The 18,952-nt window shown below is 36.7% G+C and overlaps 1 protein-coding gene across 4 annotated transcripts in view; it reads left to right on the top strand.

Moving 5' to 3' along the window:
* PARG (poly(ADP-ribose) glycohydrolase) overlaps window positions 1-18,952 on the top strand; it is a 112,798-nt gene that overhangs the window by 8,797 nt on the left and 85,049 nt on the right. For 3 of the 4 annotated variants that reach the window (XM_082339422.1, XM_082339419.1, XM_082339421.1), the window contains exons 4-7: window positions 304-491; window positions 6,333-6,451; window positions 6,585-6,668; window positions 11,264-11,338. In XM_082339422.1, coding sequence (XP_082195548.1) covers window positions 304-491; window positions 6,333-6,451; window positions 6,585-6,668; window positions 11,264-11,338 — 466 coding nt within the window. The remainder of the gene's footprint in view (window positions 1-303; window positions 492-6,332; window positions 6,452-6,584; window positions 6,669-11,263; window positions 11,339-18,952) is intronic. The other variant, XM_082339420.1, reaches the window with a different exon arrangement.

Genomic DNA, 18,952 nt, shown 5'->3' with positions numbered 1-18,952 from the left:
ACTGTGAATCATGACTCATTTGGCAGTGTACATATTTTTACATGGTCCCTTTTTTCAGAAGGTGGTTTACGTGTGTTTGGAAATTCCTTCCACAGAGTATTGAAAATAAGCTCTTGGGTTTTACTGTAAACCTTATAAGGTTTTTTTGTTGTTTTGTTTTGTTTTTTTTCTAAATACCAAGGAGAAAGAGCAAGTTTGGCACATTTTAAACAATAACGTTCTGGGTAAGTTTTTTCACTTGTGTATCTAAGTAAATTTAAACGGTAAGTGGTTTGTGACTGAATACATTTGTTTTGATCTTAGAAAAGAACAATGTGAAATCAAACATCAAAGAACAGAAAGGAAGATCCCTAAATACATTCCACCTCACCTTTCTCCAGATAAGAAATGGCTTGGAACTCCTATTGAGGAGATGAGAAGAATGCCAAGGTGTGGGATCCGGCTGCCTCCGTTGAGACCATCTGCCAATCACACAGTGACTATTCGGGTAGGTGTTACCTCTTACCTATAAAGAGAGAAGATGCTAAGTCTTAATTTATTCTGATACTTATAAATGTGAAAAACAGACCAAAGCATAGAAAGTGCTTCTCTTTTCTGCATATATAAAGTACTGAGAATTCTACAGGATGGAGAAATATAATGATAGCTTACTTAACATGGTACTTAATAAATCCATAAGATGAATCATTGTTAGCTGGTGAGGAAATTGAATTTTTCTGTATTTTTAAGAAAATTTATTGGATTTAAAAAAAAATTCAATTGACAATATTTATTGAGTACCCACTACATGTTAGGTACTAAAATTCAAAGTTGTATGTGGTTCAATATCCTCAAATCATTCTTCAGTTTTACCCTCTTTTCTGAGCTTTAGATTCTTCTAGACATCTCCATCACTGTCCCACAGGTATCTCAAACTCAACATTTTTAAAACAAACCTTATTTTAAAAAATTGTGGTTATACATATACCATCTTAACCATTTTTAAGTGTACATTTCAGTGGCATTCAGTCCATTCACAATGTTGTGCAACCATTACCACTATTCATTTCCAGAAATTTTTCATCTTCCCACACAGAAACTCTACCTACTAAACAATAACTTCCCATTCCTAACTAACCCCTGGGTAACCTCTTTCACACTGTCCATGGGTTCTTTTTTTTTAAAAACAACAACAACAACAACTTTATTGAGGTATATAAAATTAACCCATTTTAAGTACTCAATTCAGTGCTATTTAGTTAATTTTTTAAAAAATTTTATTTATTTATTTTTGGCTGCGTTGGGTCTTTATTGCTTCGCATGGGCTTTCTCTAGTTGCAGTGAGTGGGAGCTACTCTTTGTTGCGGTGCTCAGGCTTCTCATTGTGGTGGCTTCTCTTGTTGCGGAGCACGGGCTCTAGGTGCGCAGGCTCTAGTAGTTGTGGCACAGGGGCTCAGTAGTTGTGGCTCACGGGCTCTAGAGCGCAGGCTCAGTAGTTTTGGCACATGGGTTTAGTTGCTCCGTGGCATGTGGGATATTCCCAGACCAGGACTCGAACCCCTGTCCCTCCTGCATTGACAGGTGGATTCTTAACCATTGTGCCACCAGGGAAGCCCATATTTAGTTAATTTACTGACTTAGGCAACCATCACCATAATCCAATTTTAGAAGATTTCTACTACTCATAGAATAGTTTTAAATATTCATGTCTTGGGAATTCTCTGGTGGTCCAGTGGTTAGGATGGTTAGGACTCAGCACTTTCACTGCTGTGGGCCTGGGTTTGATCCCTGGTCAGGGAACTAAGATCCTACAAGCCGTGTGGCATGGCCAAAACAAAAAACAAAAAAACCCCATAGAGGATTAAATATTCATCTCATTTATTAGTCAGACTCTGTATGAGATTTCACAGGGGCTACTTAAAAAAAATCCCTTTTCTTGTACAACTTAGTCTACATGTGATTAAATATTTTGAAGTGTAGAATTTATTAACATAGGTAGCAGCAACATTGAGCAGGGTGGTGGGGTTTGACTGAGCTCCTAAAGATGAGCAGAAATTTCTGAGGTGGAGTTAATTTAGTAAGGCAAGGGAATTCCAGACAGATACATAACCTGTATAGGAAAAGGCTGTGTAGTTAAAAACTATTTGTTTTAGAAATGAAAAACAATTGATTTGCTAGAACTGAGAATTTGGATGGGAAATGGTAGAAGAGAAGACTTGAAAGGTGGATTGGGTCCATATTGTAGAGGGCTTCAGGTGCCAGGAACTGGACTTGAGTCTATAAGAATTGGAACTCATTAAAATGTCTGTGTAGACAAGAGTTGTACTGTATGTATAGCAAGATTGATCAGACAGGTATAGGTAAGGAAAACTGAAGTGAGGATGCATTGGAAACAGGGGAAGGTAATGTAAGAGCTCAGATAAGAGATGAAAAGTAAAGAAACAATAATTATCAAATTGTGCTGCATGGAAGTGGTTCAGGGGTTCTTTTGAAATTGACTCACATTTCTTTTCTAAATTATATTTTTAGCTATGGAAAACCTGTAGTAAAAGAACTAACAAATGCACTCAAATTTTAAAATGCTTGATACCGTATTTTAACCAGCAGATTTTACCAAGAGAACTCATTTTTATGCAGCTCATAGAATCAAGGTTGTCTTGCCACTGCTGTTTGACTGAAGAATTTCCTTAAGCATCAAAATAACAGTTAAAAAAGGTTACCATTTGCAACTATTTTGGTGTGTGAATAGGATTTTCTTAATACTGGATAAGAGATATAAATAGTAGGTTGATATAAGCTTTAGCTGTCATCTCTAACTCCTGATTTCAGATTTTATAGCCCTTAAAGTAGTCTCATTGCTATTGATGTTAGAGTATGTAAAGTTACTGTAAAAATTATATTTATTTAAATAGCTTATGTTTAAATATAATGATTTTGTATCAGATTTCTTAGGGAAAAAAAGAGTTCTGCTATTTAAAAAAGTTTGGAAATAACTGAGACAGGGTAATAACCGTGGGAATAAAAAAGAATAAATGCTTGCATTGTTTTGAGGTAATATTGATAGGACATGGTGAATTCTTAAGTATGGGTGATAAGGGGAAAGGAGGCATTGCTAATGTGTGTAAAATTAAGAAAAGACTTGGATGACTGACAAGATGTTAATGGTGAAGATTTGGAGAAAAGGTTGATCGAGGGAAGTAAGTGATATTTTGACTTTTCCTGCTTCCTCTCTCCCACTACCCACAAAGAAAACCTGAAGCATCTTATACCATCATTACTTAATCTCTGTAACTACTGTTTATTTATTGTTAGATATCCATGAATTTATAAAAGTTTTATTTTATTACAAAAGTAATATAGGCTCAATGGAAAAAAAGAAAAAAGCAACTGTTATGTGAAAGTGAATACCTCAGAAAACCCAAGTGTCTCTCAGTCCTATTCCCAGAGTTTAACAATTTGGTGTATTTTCTTCTAGATTCTTTTTCCTGAATATGGTAATATGATATATGTATAATTAATAGTTATTAGATAGACAGTCCTTAGTTACATTTCTAAGATGCCAGATATTAATAGTTACAGAAGTTGAAGTAATAAAGTAAAGCTGATATTTAGCGTTAGAAATGTAAGGCAATCTGAAATTGCATGGACATAATAGTCAGTGCTTGATTATCTGTAAATGCATGCATGCACACACATTCACACACCAACATGTACACACATAAGGCAAACACATGTAGGTGCATGCACTACACACATGCACACACACATTTAGACAGACAGACATCCAAAGCATATTCTTATATATATGTTCCCCTGTGTGTGAACCTCTACTGGTACCTGTTTTTGTCACCTCAGATTACATGGAACATCTTTACAGAATCACTTTTGGGATCCTCATATGGAGGTGAAAATACTTTTGGCATGATTGATGACTCAGCCACTTTTGACCATTCTTTATTCTTTCCTCCTTGGAATATTCTCATCCTTTGGATTCCTTGACACTATATAATCGTGATTTTCTTCCTACCTCCTTAAGCCACTTCTTATGTTCCTTTTAGCTTTTTTTCTATATGTGGCCCTTAAATGGTCGTTGGAGTTCCCCAAAGCTTTTTCATAGGTCCTCTTATCTTCTCCTTCTCTCTCGGGGTAGTCTTATACACACTCATGGTTTTAATGGTTATCTATATAAATGGCCTATAAATTTATTTATCTTGGGTTGCAGACTTTTTTTTTTTTTTTTAATGAAATTACACTTATACTGGGTCTTTATTTATTTATTTATTTTATTTTTGGCTGTGTTGGGTCTTCGTTTCTGTGCGAGGGCTTTCTCTAGTTGCGGCAAGCGGGGGCCCCTCTTCATCACGGTGCGTGGGCCTCTCACGATCGCTGCCTCTCTTGCTGCGGCACAAGCTCCAGATGCGCAGGCTCAGTAGTTGTGGCTCACGGGCCCAGTTGCTCCACGGCATGTGGAATCTTCCCAGACCAGGGCTCGAACCCATGTCCCCTGCATTAGCAGGCAGATTCTCAACCACTGCGCCACCAGGGAAGCGCGGGTTGCAGACTTTTAATGAAGCTGCCTATTTGACAGCAGCTTTCCCTTTTCAAGGCTATTCCCTTTTCTTGTTTCTTCCGCCTTTTCCTACTTCTTTTTATCCTTTGGAGTTGAGCTCAATTGCTACTTCCTCGAAGCCTTCCCTAAGCTTACCAGATAAGTTAAAATTGTCTAGAAAGGTTCTTATGACGCTATGAACCTCTCATTTATAGCATCTTACATTTGAAATTTTATATTTATTTATGTGATTATTTGATGATCTACAGTGAAATTCTGATTTATGGTATAGCATGGATGAACCTTGAAAACATTATGCTAAGTGGGAGGCCAGGCACAAAAGGTCACATTTTGTATGATTCCATTTATATGAAATGTCCAGATTAGGCAAAATGTAAAGCTATTTTGTTTTAAAGTATCTTTTTCCTCAGACATTTACTTAATGCTTATTATAAGTAGCATGTGTATATATATGCATACATATACACACATACGTACGTATACATATGTGTGTATATTTACATATACAGTTGACCCTTGAACAACTCGAGGGTTAGGGGTGCCAACCCTCTGGGCAGTCCAAAAGCCAAGTATAACTTTACAGTTGGCCCTCCATATCCGAGTTTCCACATCCACAGATTCAATCAACTGCTGATTGTGTGGTACTGTAGTACGTATTCATTGAAAAAGATCGTTGTATAAGTGGACCCATGCAGTTCAAACCCGTGTTGTTCAAGCGTCAACTGTATGTATGTAAACACTTATACGTATTAGAAACACATATGTCAGGCTCTGTTGCAAATATTCAAAATACAAAGTTCATATAATTACTATCCTCAAGAAGTTTAGAGTCTAGTGGGGGAAGGGAAAAAAGTGTGCTCTAGTATGATAATGATCTAATAAAACAAGAGAGAATACACTTACTGCCTATTAGAAAGTTTTTTTTTTTTTTTTTTTTTTTAAACTTTGGGTTTATTTATTTATTTTATTTATGGCTGTGTTGGGTCTTCGTTTCTGTGCGAGGGCTTTCTCTAGTTGCGGCAAGTGGGGGCCACTCTTCATCGCGGTGCGCGGGCCTCTCACTATGGCGGCCTCTCTTGTTGCGGAGCACAGGCTCCAGACGCGCAGGCTCAGTAGTTGTGGCTCACGGGCCTAGTTGCTCTGCGGCATGTGGGATCTTCCCAGACCAGGGCTCGAACCCGTGTCCCCTGCATTGGCAGGCAGATTCTCAACCACTGCGCCACCAGGGAAGCCCTATTAGAAAGTTTTTAAAGACTTCTTAGAGGAAATGAAGATTGAGCTGAGTCTTGAAGATCAGAATAGATGTTTACCCAGATAGTGTTTGCAGTAAGAGAGGATGTTAAAAACTGAAATCATTTAGAATCAAAGTATAGGCAGAGGGGAGCCATTATAGGATTAGAAACTTGGGGATACTTTAGAAACATACTGTTATTCCCAAGTGGGGATAAGGGTTTTATGGGGGATGAATGTGTCTGGGAGTAGTTGGAGTTAGGGAGAGGGATAGAAAGCTGTTGCCAGAAATTCAGGCAATGAATAATGAGGACGGGGGGTGGGGGGCGGTTGGGGGCTGGATGGGATGAAGATAGAATGCCCAGGACATGGTGACTTGGAAACTGATTAACTGGAAGTAAGGAGGGGGAACAACTGAAAAAGACATGAGATTTCTTGCCTAGGAGCTGGTCTGTATTTTATAACATTTGCTTTGGCTGCTTTCTTTGGATTATTTTGTACAAGAGATATGCCTAGTTTTTATGCACTTACAGTTTTCTTGTATTTCAGGTAGATCTTTTGCGAGCAGGAGAAGTTCCTAAACCTTTCCCAACACATTTTAAAGATTTGTGGGACAACAAGCATGTTAAGATGCCTTGTTCAGAACAAAACTTGTACCCGGTGGAAGATGAGGTAAGAACAAAACTGAACAGAACTGATGTTCTTTTAGTCTCTGAAAGGTATTTTAATACTTGCTGTTTGACTTCTGATTCTACCATGTAAAAAAACTTGGAATAGTTTCCTCATGTTTTTCTTTTCCTTAAAGAATGGTGAGCGAACTGCAGGGAGCCGGTGGGAGCTCATTCAGACTGCACTTCTCAACAAATTCAGTCGACCCCAAAACCTGAAGGTGTGTTCTTTCGCTATTCTTGTCTCTTACATGTAGTTCTTAGAGATGGGCCCTGGTGTCCTCCCTCAGAGACATTTTTTGATCTTTAATAGACTCAGGTAACAGCATTATTTATATGCTAAGTGCTTGCTTCCTGAGGAACTCTCTTTAGAGACATTCTTGGTTTACACTCCATCACTAGGAAATGAGTAGAAGAATTAAGAGTTGTAAATGACTTGCCTGGAGCCACACAGAATAATTTGGAGAACCAGGAATAAGACCTCTGTTTCTTGATTCCCCATCCAGTTTCCTTTGGTCCTGGCTTCTGTTTTATTTTTGTTTTGGAATTATCATACTTCTGAAATGTCTTTAAAAGTAAATCAGGGAAGAATTATGACTTCAGCATTGTTTGCCCGAAGGGAAGCTGAGTTTCCTAATGATTAAAGTATACATTAAGCATTCTACTTTTTATTGCTCTTAATATAGCTTCTAGCAGTTTCATAATTTATTAATCTTATATTTTGGCAATAATTCAATTTTTGATTTAAAAAATATTTCATTTAAGACTGTAAGGGCAACCATCAGATTGTTTTTTTTAATATTTAAAATATGAGTGAGTATATGTTTATTTTTGGCACTATAGCCTTATATAAATTTTTAAAGTTTTTATAACTATAAACAGATTTTTTTATACTTCTGTGAAAATGGGTTTCATTTTCTTTGAGAGACTTAATTTGTTGTGTACAGTTTCTCAGGTTTAATACTGTTGTTTTCATTTATTTATTGTTAACGAGTCCAAGCTCACTCTGCTCGCCTTATGACAGGCAAATAAATCAGGAGATGAGGTGTTGAGGCAAGGAATATGACTTTATTCGGAATTATTCGGAAAGCTGGCAGACCAAGAAGATGGCAGACTAATGTCTCCAAAAAAACCATCTTATCGGGGTTTGGATGTCAGTTTCTTTTATAGAACAGAGAGGGGGAGGAGATGAGGAAGTAAAGTAAAAAGGCCATAAGTTTTGCAAATATCCCCTGGAATGGCCAGCCTCAGGGAGGAGATGTGTTAATTTCTTCTTTCTTGCAGATATTCACAGTTGGACAGGGTCAGGATGCTTCCCTGAACAAAGGCACTTTGGTTTAACATTCAGACAGAGGGGCACGGTTCCCTGAGCCAGCCATTACGTATAGGCAGTATCCTTTTAGTGAACCAAAGCAGCTGGAAAGCAAAGGTTAAAGTAAAAGAAACAGATCCAACATGTAGTCAGATTTGGCTCTTCCCTGTTACATACTTACAAGTTATTCTTAAACTTTCTATACCTTTCCTGTCGCTCCTTTTTTTTTCCTTAGCTCTTTTTTTCCTTAACATGAAAAACAGTGATAAGTTGTACCATAATATATTTTGAAAATTTTATTTCTTAGGGACAGTGTTTCTCAATCTTGTAATTCTTTTAAATGGGAGAAATTCTCAGGGTCTGCCAGACTTTACTTATTGTTAATATGTTAATTACGTATGTTTAAACGTAAAGCTAAATATAAACTCTTTATAGTATCCAGCTATATCAATTTGATTTTTTCCATTTTAAGCATTATGACCCATAATTTGAGTTGTGTTCATTATCACAGTCAAAACAATTTGTAATCAGCATTTCCTTTTTGCACAGATTTTTAAACACTGACCTGAGCCTTAAAATAGTATGCTGAGAAACTTAAAAAAAAATACTGTATAAAGAAAACATTCTTTGTTTTGTATTTACTACTTTTTTTTTTTTTTTTTTTTAACTAATCACAAACAGTTGGTGGTTGTTGGTAGAGGCAAAGATGGGATCCGTATGCAGAACATCAGCTTGCGAATAAGTATGATGGTGACCACTTTGGTCCAGGTTTTTATGACTTCGGCATTCCTATACTGCAGTGCATCTTAGGATCGCTCTCTCTCTCCACCATTTTTATGTATTTGAAGTACCAGCTTTCATTTCTACAGTGTGTTGTTTTTTGGCCTTTGTATTCATTCCAAAACCACAATTATATACTCACAAACACAAGCAGGCCAATCAAGAATACTATCCAGACTCCATTTGAAAAACACTGACTTAGGGCCTTCATGGCCTTACAAACAGGATTATTTAAGAATTTACGTATTTTTTCTTTAAACACAAATGCAGAATAGTCATAGTGTTCTAAATTACATTGCTGCTTGCCTCTGTTAGCAATTCCTTAGTGCGCCATGATTACCTTAGGAAGGGGTAATTGCTTTAGTCTGAATTTCCCTTTCTTGTTTATTTTACGGTAGATTCAACAGAACAGTAATCCACCGAGATTTTCTTCTGTTTATGGTAATTGTTTCCTTTGCTAAAAGAACACTACGAGAGGGAGGGGGAAACATTAAATCCCTCTTATTGAATATAATAATATTTTTGCTGTTTTTATGCCATTTGATGTTGAATTAAGAGGGATTAGAGATGTTAAAAACGTAAAAAAGGAACAGTGTCCTCAAAAGTTGATCTACACTGTAATATTTCTATGAATAATGTGTCTGGTAATTTGCAAAGAATGAACTTCTTTCTGCTTTAACTCATTGTGCTTATTATGAATTATGAACTAAAAAAAAGTCACTCAGCTAAGAATACTGTATAGAGTAGCATCCAGCTTTTCTGGTGATAGGAGATCTCTTGGTGGACTACTTCTGAGACTTGAAGACTGAAGTAAAAGTAAATGTTAGTTAGGAGTCAATGCTAATTACACAACTCCATTAAAGATTAGAGTGTAAATGCTATTTAGAATGTTTTTCCTTACCAACTTTGAGGAATAATTTGCATATAAGAAAGTACGTCCTTTTAAAGAATGTAATTTGATGAGGTTTGACATTTGCATTTACACTTGAAGCCCCCACTACAGTAAAGATACAGAACATTCCTGTCACCCTGCAAAGATTCTTCTTACTCATTTGCGGTCAGTTTCCTCTTTCTGTACTGGCCCCAGGCAACTATTGATCTGCTTCTTCTTTTTCTTTTTTCTTTTACACTATAGATCGGTTTACATTTTATATGAATGGAATCATGTATTATGTATGCTAGTGTGTCTGGCTTCTTACACTTAGGTGAAGATCTTTGAGTTTCATCTGTGTTGTTGAATGTATCAGTAGCTTTTTCCAGTATATGCATTGTTTGTTCATTCACCCGTTGATAGACATCGCTATTTTTTTTTCATAAATTTATTTTTTATTTATTTATTTTTGGCTGCGTTGGGTCTTTGTTGCTGTGCGCGGGCTTTCTCTAATTGCGGCGAGTGGGGGCTATTCTTTTTTGCGGTGCGCGGGCTTCTCATTGTGGTGGCTTCTCTTGTTGCAGAGCACAGGCTCTAGGCGCACGGGCTTCAGTAATTGTGGCATGTGGGCTCAGTAGTTGTGGCTCGCAGGCTCTAGAGCACAGGCTCAGTAGTTGTGGTGCATGGGCTTAGCTGCTCTGCGGCATGTGGGATCTTCCCAGACCAGGGCTTGAACCCGTGTCCCCTGCATTGGCAGGCGGATTCTTAACCACTGCGCCACCAGGGAAGCCCCGGAACTTGGGTATCTTCTTATTCCAAGTAGATAAAAGACATTTTGTTGGCTTATTATTTAACCTAGCTGCTTGGTGATAATTTATGTGGCATGAAGTATTTTTCAGGAGGCTCTTTGGCAGAGTGTTAATTTTTAAAAACTTCATCAATTCTGAGGAAATTTGGAAGGTTTATAATAATAATCTAACACAGTGTCTTTCAGACTTAATATGCCTTCAGTAAAAAAATTTGGGGGTGTGTATTAGAGTTATAAATGGTTTTTTATAAATTCTATGTATTTATTACTTTAGTAATTTAATATATATTATAAAAGATAATCAAAATAGAAATTTTAAAGGATGAGATAAAATATAATTGTAAATAATAATTCTTTTTGCATAACTAATGGATTGTCGTATGCCTACCCCACTCTGGTAACCAGGAAGTACTGCCTGTTCAGACAGTTGAAAATTACACCAGTAGATGGCGCACTAGTCTAACTTTTTACAAAAATACGTAATTTACATGGACTAATGGGGAAAGATAACCATTTCTATGTAGCTTATAAAAATAGCTAATAGTAAAGGAAAAAAGACCATTTTTGGCTTTAAGCTAATGTTTCTCAGTCTTTTTTTCATTATTGCTCTCTTCCCCAGGGAGACTTTTTAGATATTTTTTCCTAATTTATTCTCCTAATGAAATCTTAATGCTAATGTGCAGTGTATCTGTACATGTAGTGTGACCCTGTTGAAGACCAAAAGTCACTGTAATATTTACTTTTTTTATCCCTAAGATCCAATTTTTGTCCACTTGAATTATACCGCCTCTGTTTAGAGGGCATGTTTTAGAGTAATTATGTTTTTCCCCCTGTTACTTGAGCTTTCTAATCTCATTTTTCTTAAGTGAATAATAAATTAGTATGCGGTTTTTTTTTGCATAGTTACTGATGTGGAGTAGCTAATGGTAGGAGAAGCTTGCCCAACATTAAGAAATATACTGGAAATAGTTCATAAAGGAGACAGGCTGGTCATAAATAATTCACTTTACTATATCATGACATTTTGTTTATGCTTTTTCCATAGGATGCTATTCTGAAATACAATGTGGCATATTCTAAGAAATGGGACTTTACAGCTTTGGTTGATTTCTGGGATAAGGTAGAAGTATGCTTATTTCTTAAACTATGAAACTAATATGACAACTCTAATGGAAAAGTTTGAGAAAAATATGCATAATTCTGTCACACTAACACCATAATCATCTTTTATTTTTGTGAGAAGTATTTCCTGTTATTTTATATGCAGCTAATTTTGAATTTTGCTTTAGTCTCTCATGATATGCATTTTTTGTTGTATTGTTGTACCATTTTCAGTATTATCAAATGGCTGCATAGTATTTCATGTCTAGATTTTGAGAATTTAATGATTCCCATATTCTCAGACATCTAGGTTGCATAAGTTTTACTCCGTTCTCAATTACACTGTAGTAACATCTTTATATATGTATGTGAATAAATACATGTATATGTTTTCCCAAATTTAATATTGTTTCTTTAGGTGATTGCCAGAAGTTAGATGGCTAGGTCAAAAGGCACAAAACTTTTATGGCCCTGGATTTATGCTGTAAAATCATTTTCCTCAGGGGACTGTAGCAGTTTAGTATGCTATCAGCAATGGGTAAGAATACCACTTTGATAGTACTGTTAGGAGAATAGGTATCATCCATTTTGAAAAACTGGCAGTATACCTTTAAAAAAAAAACATTTTATTTTGATATAATGATAGATTCACAAGAAATGGTAAAGAAATGTACAGGGAAGGTCCCACGCACAGTTCATCCTATCTTCCCCAATGTTGATTGCTTAAATAAGTATCATACAATATCAAAACTAGAAAACTGACACAAGACCTTACTTAGATTTTACCAGTTATACCTGTACTCATTTCTGTGTGTAGTTATGTAACTGTAGCTTCATGTAACCTAACCACCACCACAGTCAAGATACAGAACTGTTCCATCACCACAGTGCTCACTGGTGCTGCCCATTATAGCCACACCAACTCCTTCCTAACTTCTGGCAACCACTAATCTGTTCTCCATGTGCATAATTTTGTTACTTCATAAAGGTTATAGTTTGTAACCTTTTCAAATTGCCTTTTGGTTCCTTTTTATTGCTGAGTAGTGTTCTGTGATATCGATGTATCATAATTTAACTGTAAATGCATTTCAGGACATTTGAGTTGTTTCCAGTTTTTAGCTGTTAAAACTAAAGCTGCTGTGAACTCTTGTATACAGTTTTTTGCATAAACATAAGTTTTTATTTCTCTGGGATAAATCCCCAAGAGTACGATTGTTGAATTGTTTGATAAATGTATTTTTAGTTTTAGAAGAAACTGCCAGTATACTTTTGCTAGGTATGTAAGCCTTCCCAAAGAATGATACTTTCATATACAATCTGTTTAAAAGTTTTTTTATAATTTGATTTTTCTGCCCACAGTTTAATTATCCATGTTATATATGCTTCATTTACTAATAATAGAAACTGAAAGTAATTTTTGAAATGGAAACATTTTGAATTGAAATATTTTCAATATTACACAACTTTAACTTACCTAATAGAGAATAATTATTGAACTTTAAACATGTCCTGTGTTTTTTTTTAATTGTGGCCTTTCCCTCTCTGGTCTTTTTTTCAGATAAATAACTGTGAGATAAATAAGATAATAATTATTATTCCTATCGTAAATGAGTAGTTATGATTTAGAAATGAACTTTCTTGCCCAAAGTGACATAGTTTGTCCCTGGTAGGACAGTGTAACCCAATCAGTGTTCTTTCCACTATTGCCTGCGATCACAGTCTGATATCCCTCTGCACGTACCCTCCCCTCCTACTTGCTGCTCATTTTCTCTGTAATTAGAGACTGATATGCCCCCTTCCTCCACTTTTCTGTATTGAAGTTCTATCTCCTGAGACTAACATTTTCCTGTCTACTCCTCCAAAATGAGACGTCACCTTTCTTCGAATTTCCATGACAAATTTTAAAATTTATCTTGTGGCACTCCCTCTCTTTGCTTTGCTTTATTCTAGATGAAATGTTGACATCCTCTGGTATGTCAAAAGTTTCTTGGGGCAGAGACTGTATCTTTCATAGCTTTGTGTTTCGTGTAGCATCTATACAATGCCTTATTTATCGTGTGTGCTCTGTAAGTAGTTATGGACTGGATTTCAAAAGGAGATCGGGCAGTCATGTTGGTTTTCATGGTTACCAAGGTCATGAGAATATTATCTAGAAGTAACGGTTTGAGTTAATAAAAACTGATGTTTCTGATTCCTTCTCTCACTCCCTGCCCACGCACACAACACATCTAAGTTAGACTCTTCCTTCTCTGAGCATTTTTAACTAGTGATGTTCCAGTGTTCTTGTTACTTCATTTCCTGTGACGTTACTGAAGATCAGTCTGTCCTCTAGGATTGCTGGTGGTAATCCAGAAGAAAGTGGTTGTTTAATTACATGGTCAGGAATCAAACATTAAGATTATTGTGAACCCTTATTTGAGTTACAAATAAGGAAGAACCTGAAAATGTGAAAATGAAATCGACAGTGTTATGAATAACACCACCACTCCCTTTTTTCCAGTAGTGTTTTGATTATTTCACAAAGTATCCGTGAGGCAGCATGATATAAGCAGTGGCTCTCAGATTTATTGTGTATCTGAATCCTGGAGGGCTTATTAAAAAGGTAGCTGCCCACCATCCTCTCCAAGTTTTCTGATTCAGTGGGTCTGGGATGAGACCTGAGAGTTTGCATTTCTAATAGTTTCCTAGGTGGTGCTGCTATTGGTTCAGAGACCATGCTTTGAGAACTACTGGTGGAAAAAAGAGCATAGAATTAGAAATGAGTATTATGGTTCTTAGTCTCAAAGCTGTGTAACCTTGGGTTTTTGCTACCCCCAAACAATCACCTGAAACAACAGTCTGTTTCAGAGCTTTGTATTCTCTTCTGGTTAATTTGTCTATTACTGCAGTAGTGCCACAATGTCTTAATTGCTATAGCTTCATAATAATTCTTGATATCTGGTAAAACGATCCTCTCCTCATCAGTCTTCTTTCTCACAAGTGTATGGGCTATTCTTTATTCTTTCATGTAAATTTTAGAATCAGCCTGTTGGTGTCCATAAAAATCCTGTTGGACTCTTGAGTAGAATTGCATTAAATATGCAGATAAATTGGAAAAGATTTTACATCTACATGATACTATATATTCCTCTCCATAAGGATGGTATGGGTCTTCATTTATTTAGGGTTTTCTTAGATCAGATAGGACCTTGTATTCCAATATTTCTTTTGCTTGCTGTCGTGGAAGCCCTCATCATCTTATTTCTCCATAGTATAACATGAGCTATGCCCCATAGTTATACATTCCTGTATATTGTCTTAATTCAGTGTCTGCTCAATTGCTCAATTACTCTTAGGTTCCCTGGCATTTACCCCATTTGTGTTTGATTGCTGGCAGAGCCAAGGCGCACCCACTATCTTGGCCCTTGCCATATGCTTTAGGGAAAGATGTGAGATTTGAGCATAAAAGCACTTTGTCCCTTGCCTGATGGGAGCCGTTGGGAAGTTCTTTAGCTTTTCTGAGCCTCAGTTTTCTTCCCATAAAATGGGATTAACAATAGCTACCTTGGAGTATGATGTTCTGATAATTAGTGGCTTCTTGTGGTTCTTTCTTTCAAGACTCCAAACAGGAGGGAATAGGAGCAGCCCAGACAGGCCTTGTTCCATCTGTCCATCAGCAGTCGCCATAGGGCAAGAGCTGGGGGGAAGGTGTGTTAGTCAGGGAAACAGCACCAATGGGAGAGAGATATATTTATCTATCTATATCTGTCTATCAACTATATATATATGTGGGGGAGAGAGAGAGGAAGATTTTAAGGAGGAATTGGTTCACACAATTATGGGGGCTGGCAAGTCTAAAATCTGCAGGGTGGGCTGGCAGGCTGGAGACCCAGGGATGAGCTGAGGTTGCAGATGATGTCCAAAGGCAGCCCGCTGGCAGAATTCGCTCTTGCTGAGGTAGGTCAGCCTTTCGTTCTGTCCAGGCCTTCAGCTGATTGGATGAGGCCCATCCACCTTATGGAGGGCAGTCTGCCTTACTCAGAGTCCATTGATTTAAATGTAAATCTCATCCATTGATTTAAATGTAGAACATCTTCACAGGAACATCCAGGAGAATGTCTGATCAAATATCTGGCCACTGTGGCCCAGCCAGGTTGAAACAAAATGAACCATCACACAGGGGCTTTGGAAATCTCTTTCTTGTAGCACTTCTCCCTCTTCTTCTGTAATTACATTGTTTGAACATACGTAAACATCAGGAAGATTTGCAATGTGCCTCCATGTCCATTCCACAGAGGTAGGATTCTAGAGTGGTTAGGAGCACAGATAGGGGTCCACATGTCCTGGGTTTGGATCCTGGGTGGGTAACCTGAGGCATCCTCTCAGTGCATCAGTTTCCCCATTGGGAAATGGGGGTAAATAGTGCATTTCCCTCAGAGTTGTAGTGAGGGTTAAATGATGTAATGTATGCAAAGCATAGATCAGTGCCTGATACCTGGCTATTTTTTATCACTCACCTTCTAGAGTTAATACATTTAAACATCATGATATGATATGTTTCTGCCAAATATTTTAATGAAAAATAATATATATAGTTAAAACCTCCTTTGTTTCTCTCTGCAAGTTCTTTTCCCTTTCTTCTTCATTGAAGGCAGCGTTGTGCTAAGTGTGGCATCTGATTTGGCAGTTTGTTTGTTTTTTTCTACATTTTCACTACATATCCACTAACAAGAGATAGCAGTGTTTTCTGTGTTTCAAATGATGGATTATGGTATCATAGTGTACATAATATTCTGTAACTTGCTTTATTTTTACTCAGCAGCATGTCGTTGGGATCTAACGATTCTGAATATATAAAGAATTGTCTCATTTTAATGCTGATTAGATTCCTTGTATGAATAGCTTACCTTCCTGTGCCCCTACTGCTGGATGTTGGGGAGTTTCTAATGTTTTGCTGTCACAAGCAGTGCTGTGATGGACACAGCCTATGGCTCTCTTTGTGCCCTTGTGATAGGCTGCAGGGTAGGGCAGGCATGTTGGAGGTTCCCTGGGTATCGACAAAGAACTCTCCAGGATAGTTTAGTTGTACTTTATTTTTCACACCCTGGCCAATGCTTGGTTGATATTGTCAGGCTTTAAAGTCTTTGCCTGTCAGATGGCTTTTTTTTTTTTTTAATTAAAAAAAAAATTTTTTTTAACATCTTTATTGGAGTAAAATTGCTTTACAATGGTGTGTTAGTTTCTGCTTTATAACAAAGTGAATCAGCTGTACATATACATATATCCCCATATCTCCTCCCTCTTGGCGTCTCCCTCCTGCCCTCCCTATCCCACCCTTCTAGGTGGTCACAAAGCACCGAGCTGATCTCCCTGTGCTATGCAGCTGCTTCCCACTAGCTATCTATTTTACATTTGGTAGTATATATTGCCACTCTCTCACTTCGTCCCAGTTTACCCTTCCCCCTCCCTGTGTCCTCAAGTCCATTCTCTCCGTCTGGTGATGTCTTGTGAAGCACAAAAGTTTTTAATTTTGATGAAGTCTAAATTAATTTTTTCTATTTTTGGTGTCATATCTAAGAAGCTAATCCAAGGTTGCAAACATTTACTCCTGTGTTTTCTTCTAAGAATTTTATGGTTTTAGCTCTTACTTTTAGGTTCATGACTTATTTTGAATTGATTTTTGTATATGGTGTGAATTAGGGGTCAAGTTTTATTTTTTTGCTTGTGAATAGCCATTTTGTGTTAATTTTCACATACGATGTGAGATAGAGGTCTGATTTCATAATTTTTCATGTGGATGGATATCTGGTTGTCCCAGCACCATTTGTGGAAAAGACTTCTATCCCTATTGAATTGTCTTGGCATCCTGCAAAAACCAATTGACCATACATATGAGGGTTTATTTCTGGCCTCTCAATTCTATTCCACTGCTCTATATGTCTGTCTTTATGCCACTTCCACACAATCTTGACTACTGTAGCTTTGTAGTAAGTTTTAAATTGGGAAGTATGAGTCCTCCAGCTTTGTTCTTTTTCTAATTTGTTTTGGCAGTTTTGGATCTTTTGTGCTTTCATGTGAGTTTTAGGGTCAGCTTATTAATTTCTGAAAAAAGTTAGCTGTGAAAGGTAATTTCTATAATCATATTAATAGAATCCATACTAATTCTGCATCTTGAGGCAGGAACAGTCAATTTCAGGGTTACCTTATTGAGCTTTTGAACCATATGATGTTTAAAGGTAGGCATAAAGTAATGGAAGCCTTATGGCTATATCAGAATATCTTTGTATCCAGATGTCTTTCACTCTTAAAGAGATGTAATTTTTGATGCCATGAAAAGTTGACCAAACTGATAAAATCTTTGTCACTTAAGTTATAGTATATAGATGGTCTATTTGCGTTCTGTAATTTTTGTGCCTTAAACTAGTTACAGTTGTTAATTTTGGTAGGTACATTTGATACCTTGTGATGGCAGTAAAACATGCCATTGGTTAAAATACCCCTGTCACCTTGCTATGAGGTAAAGTAGTCGTTTTTTCCTCTCTTCTTAATCACTCTACACAGACAGGACCTTGTTTCCCTTTTATCTGGTGACCTTGCCCAGAAGCATTCCTGTAAGAGTAATATATAGCAAGTTTTGGTGTGTTTAGTGTAGATCATAAATACGAGGTGATTACCAAGGTGCTGATGATAGTTTTATAGTTCTCTAGAGAGAGGAGTCATTGCATTTTTGACCTTCTGATTTTTATTTACTTTGTAAACATACGGGAGGGTTGGGGGAGTCCTCACAATTGTACCAAATATTCATTTCTTATTGTTTTCTTCAAGTTTTTGTCTCTCTCTATTTTTTATAGTTATATCTAGATATAAAAGTATATTTAAAATATTTTATGATATATTATAAACCTGTGTTTCATAGCTTTATCATTTTTAGTCTTAATGGTTGCATAATATTCCATCAAATGATATGTCATTTGCTTAGCCATTCCAGTGTTAGAGATTTAAGGAAGTCTCTTTGTGTAAAGCATGTCTAGAGATTTAAGGGTGTTCTTCCCTATGACTGTCTGTTGTTTGTACATTGTCAATGTACTTAACAGTAGACCTTGGATATTTAATACAGTTGTGTGTTTTTCTGTCCTTCAAATCTCCAAAGGTATTAATATAGAACTTTACCATGTCACAGCCCACAGGGATAACATTGCCCAGGATTACAGGGGTTCTTGAGAAGTAAGTATTAGATACATATGTAGTGGGATTGGAGGAGTAAAAAGAGATCTTTAGTGCAAGGGAAGCAGTTGTTTGGCTAGGTTTTAAATTATAAATGAATTCTATTTGCTTTGCATTGTCTGTGTCCACATTTTGGAGTAAGAATGCTTCTTTAAAAAGGGCTCTTAAATGTTGCTTATTAACAGTATTTGGGAAGTCTTTACTTAAATGTCACACCCAGCTCTGAGTAACTTGTTTTGCTAGGAAAAAAATGAAGTTTAAATTTAACAGCATATCAATTTTAATATTTTACAGTTAAGTTGATTTGGGGGCTGTTAACATTTATCTCCTTAAAACCTTGCTTTGGCTGGTTGTGTGAATAATAGGTTTTGTAACCCATACTACTTTAGAACAGGAGGTGTTAGTATCAACAGTCATTTAGTGGGATTCC

The sequence above is a fragment of the Balaenoptera borealis genome (assembly GCF_965194805.1).
Source record: "Balaenoptera borealis genome assembly, chromosome: 10".
Taxonomy (NCBI): Eukaryota; Metazoa; Chordata; class Mammalia; order Artiodactyla; family Balaenopteridae; genus Balaenoptera; species Balaenoptera borealis.
Note: the sequence above shows the minus strand (reverse complement) of the source record. Positions and strands in the feature narration are given on the sequence as shown.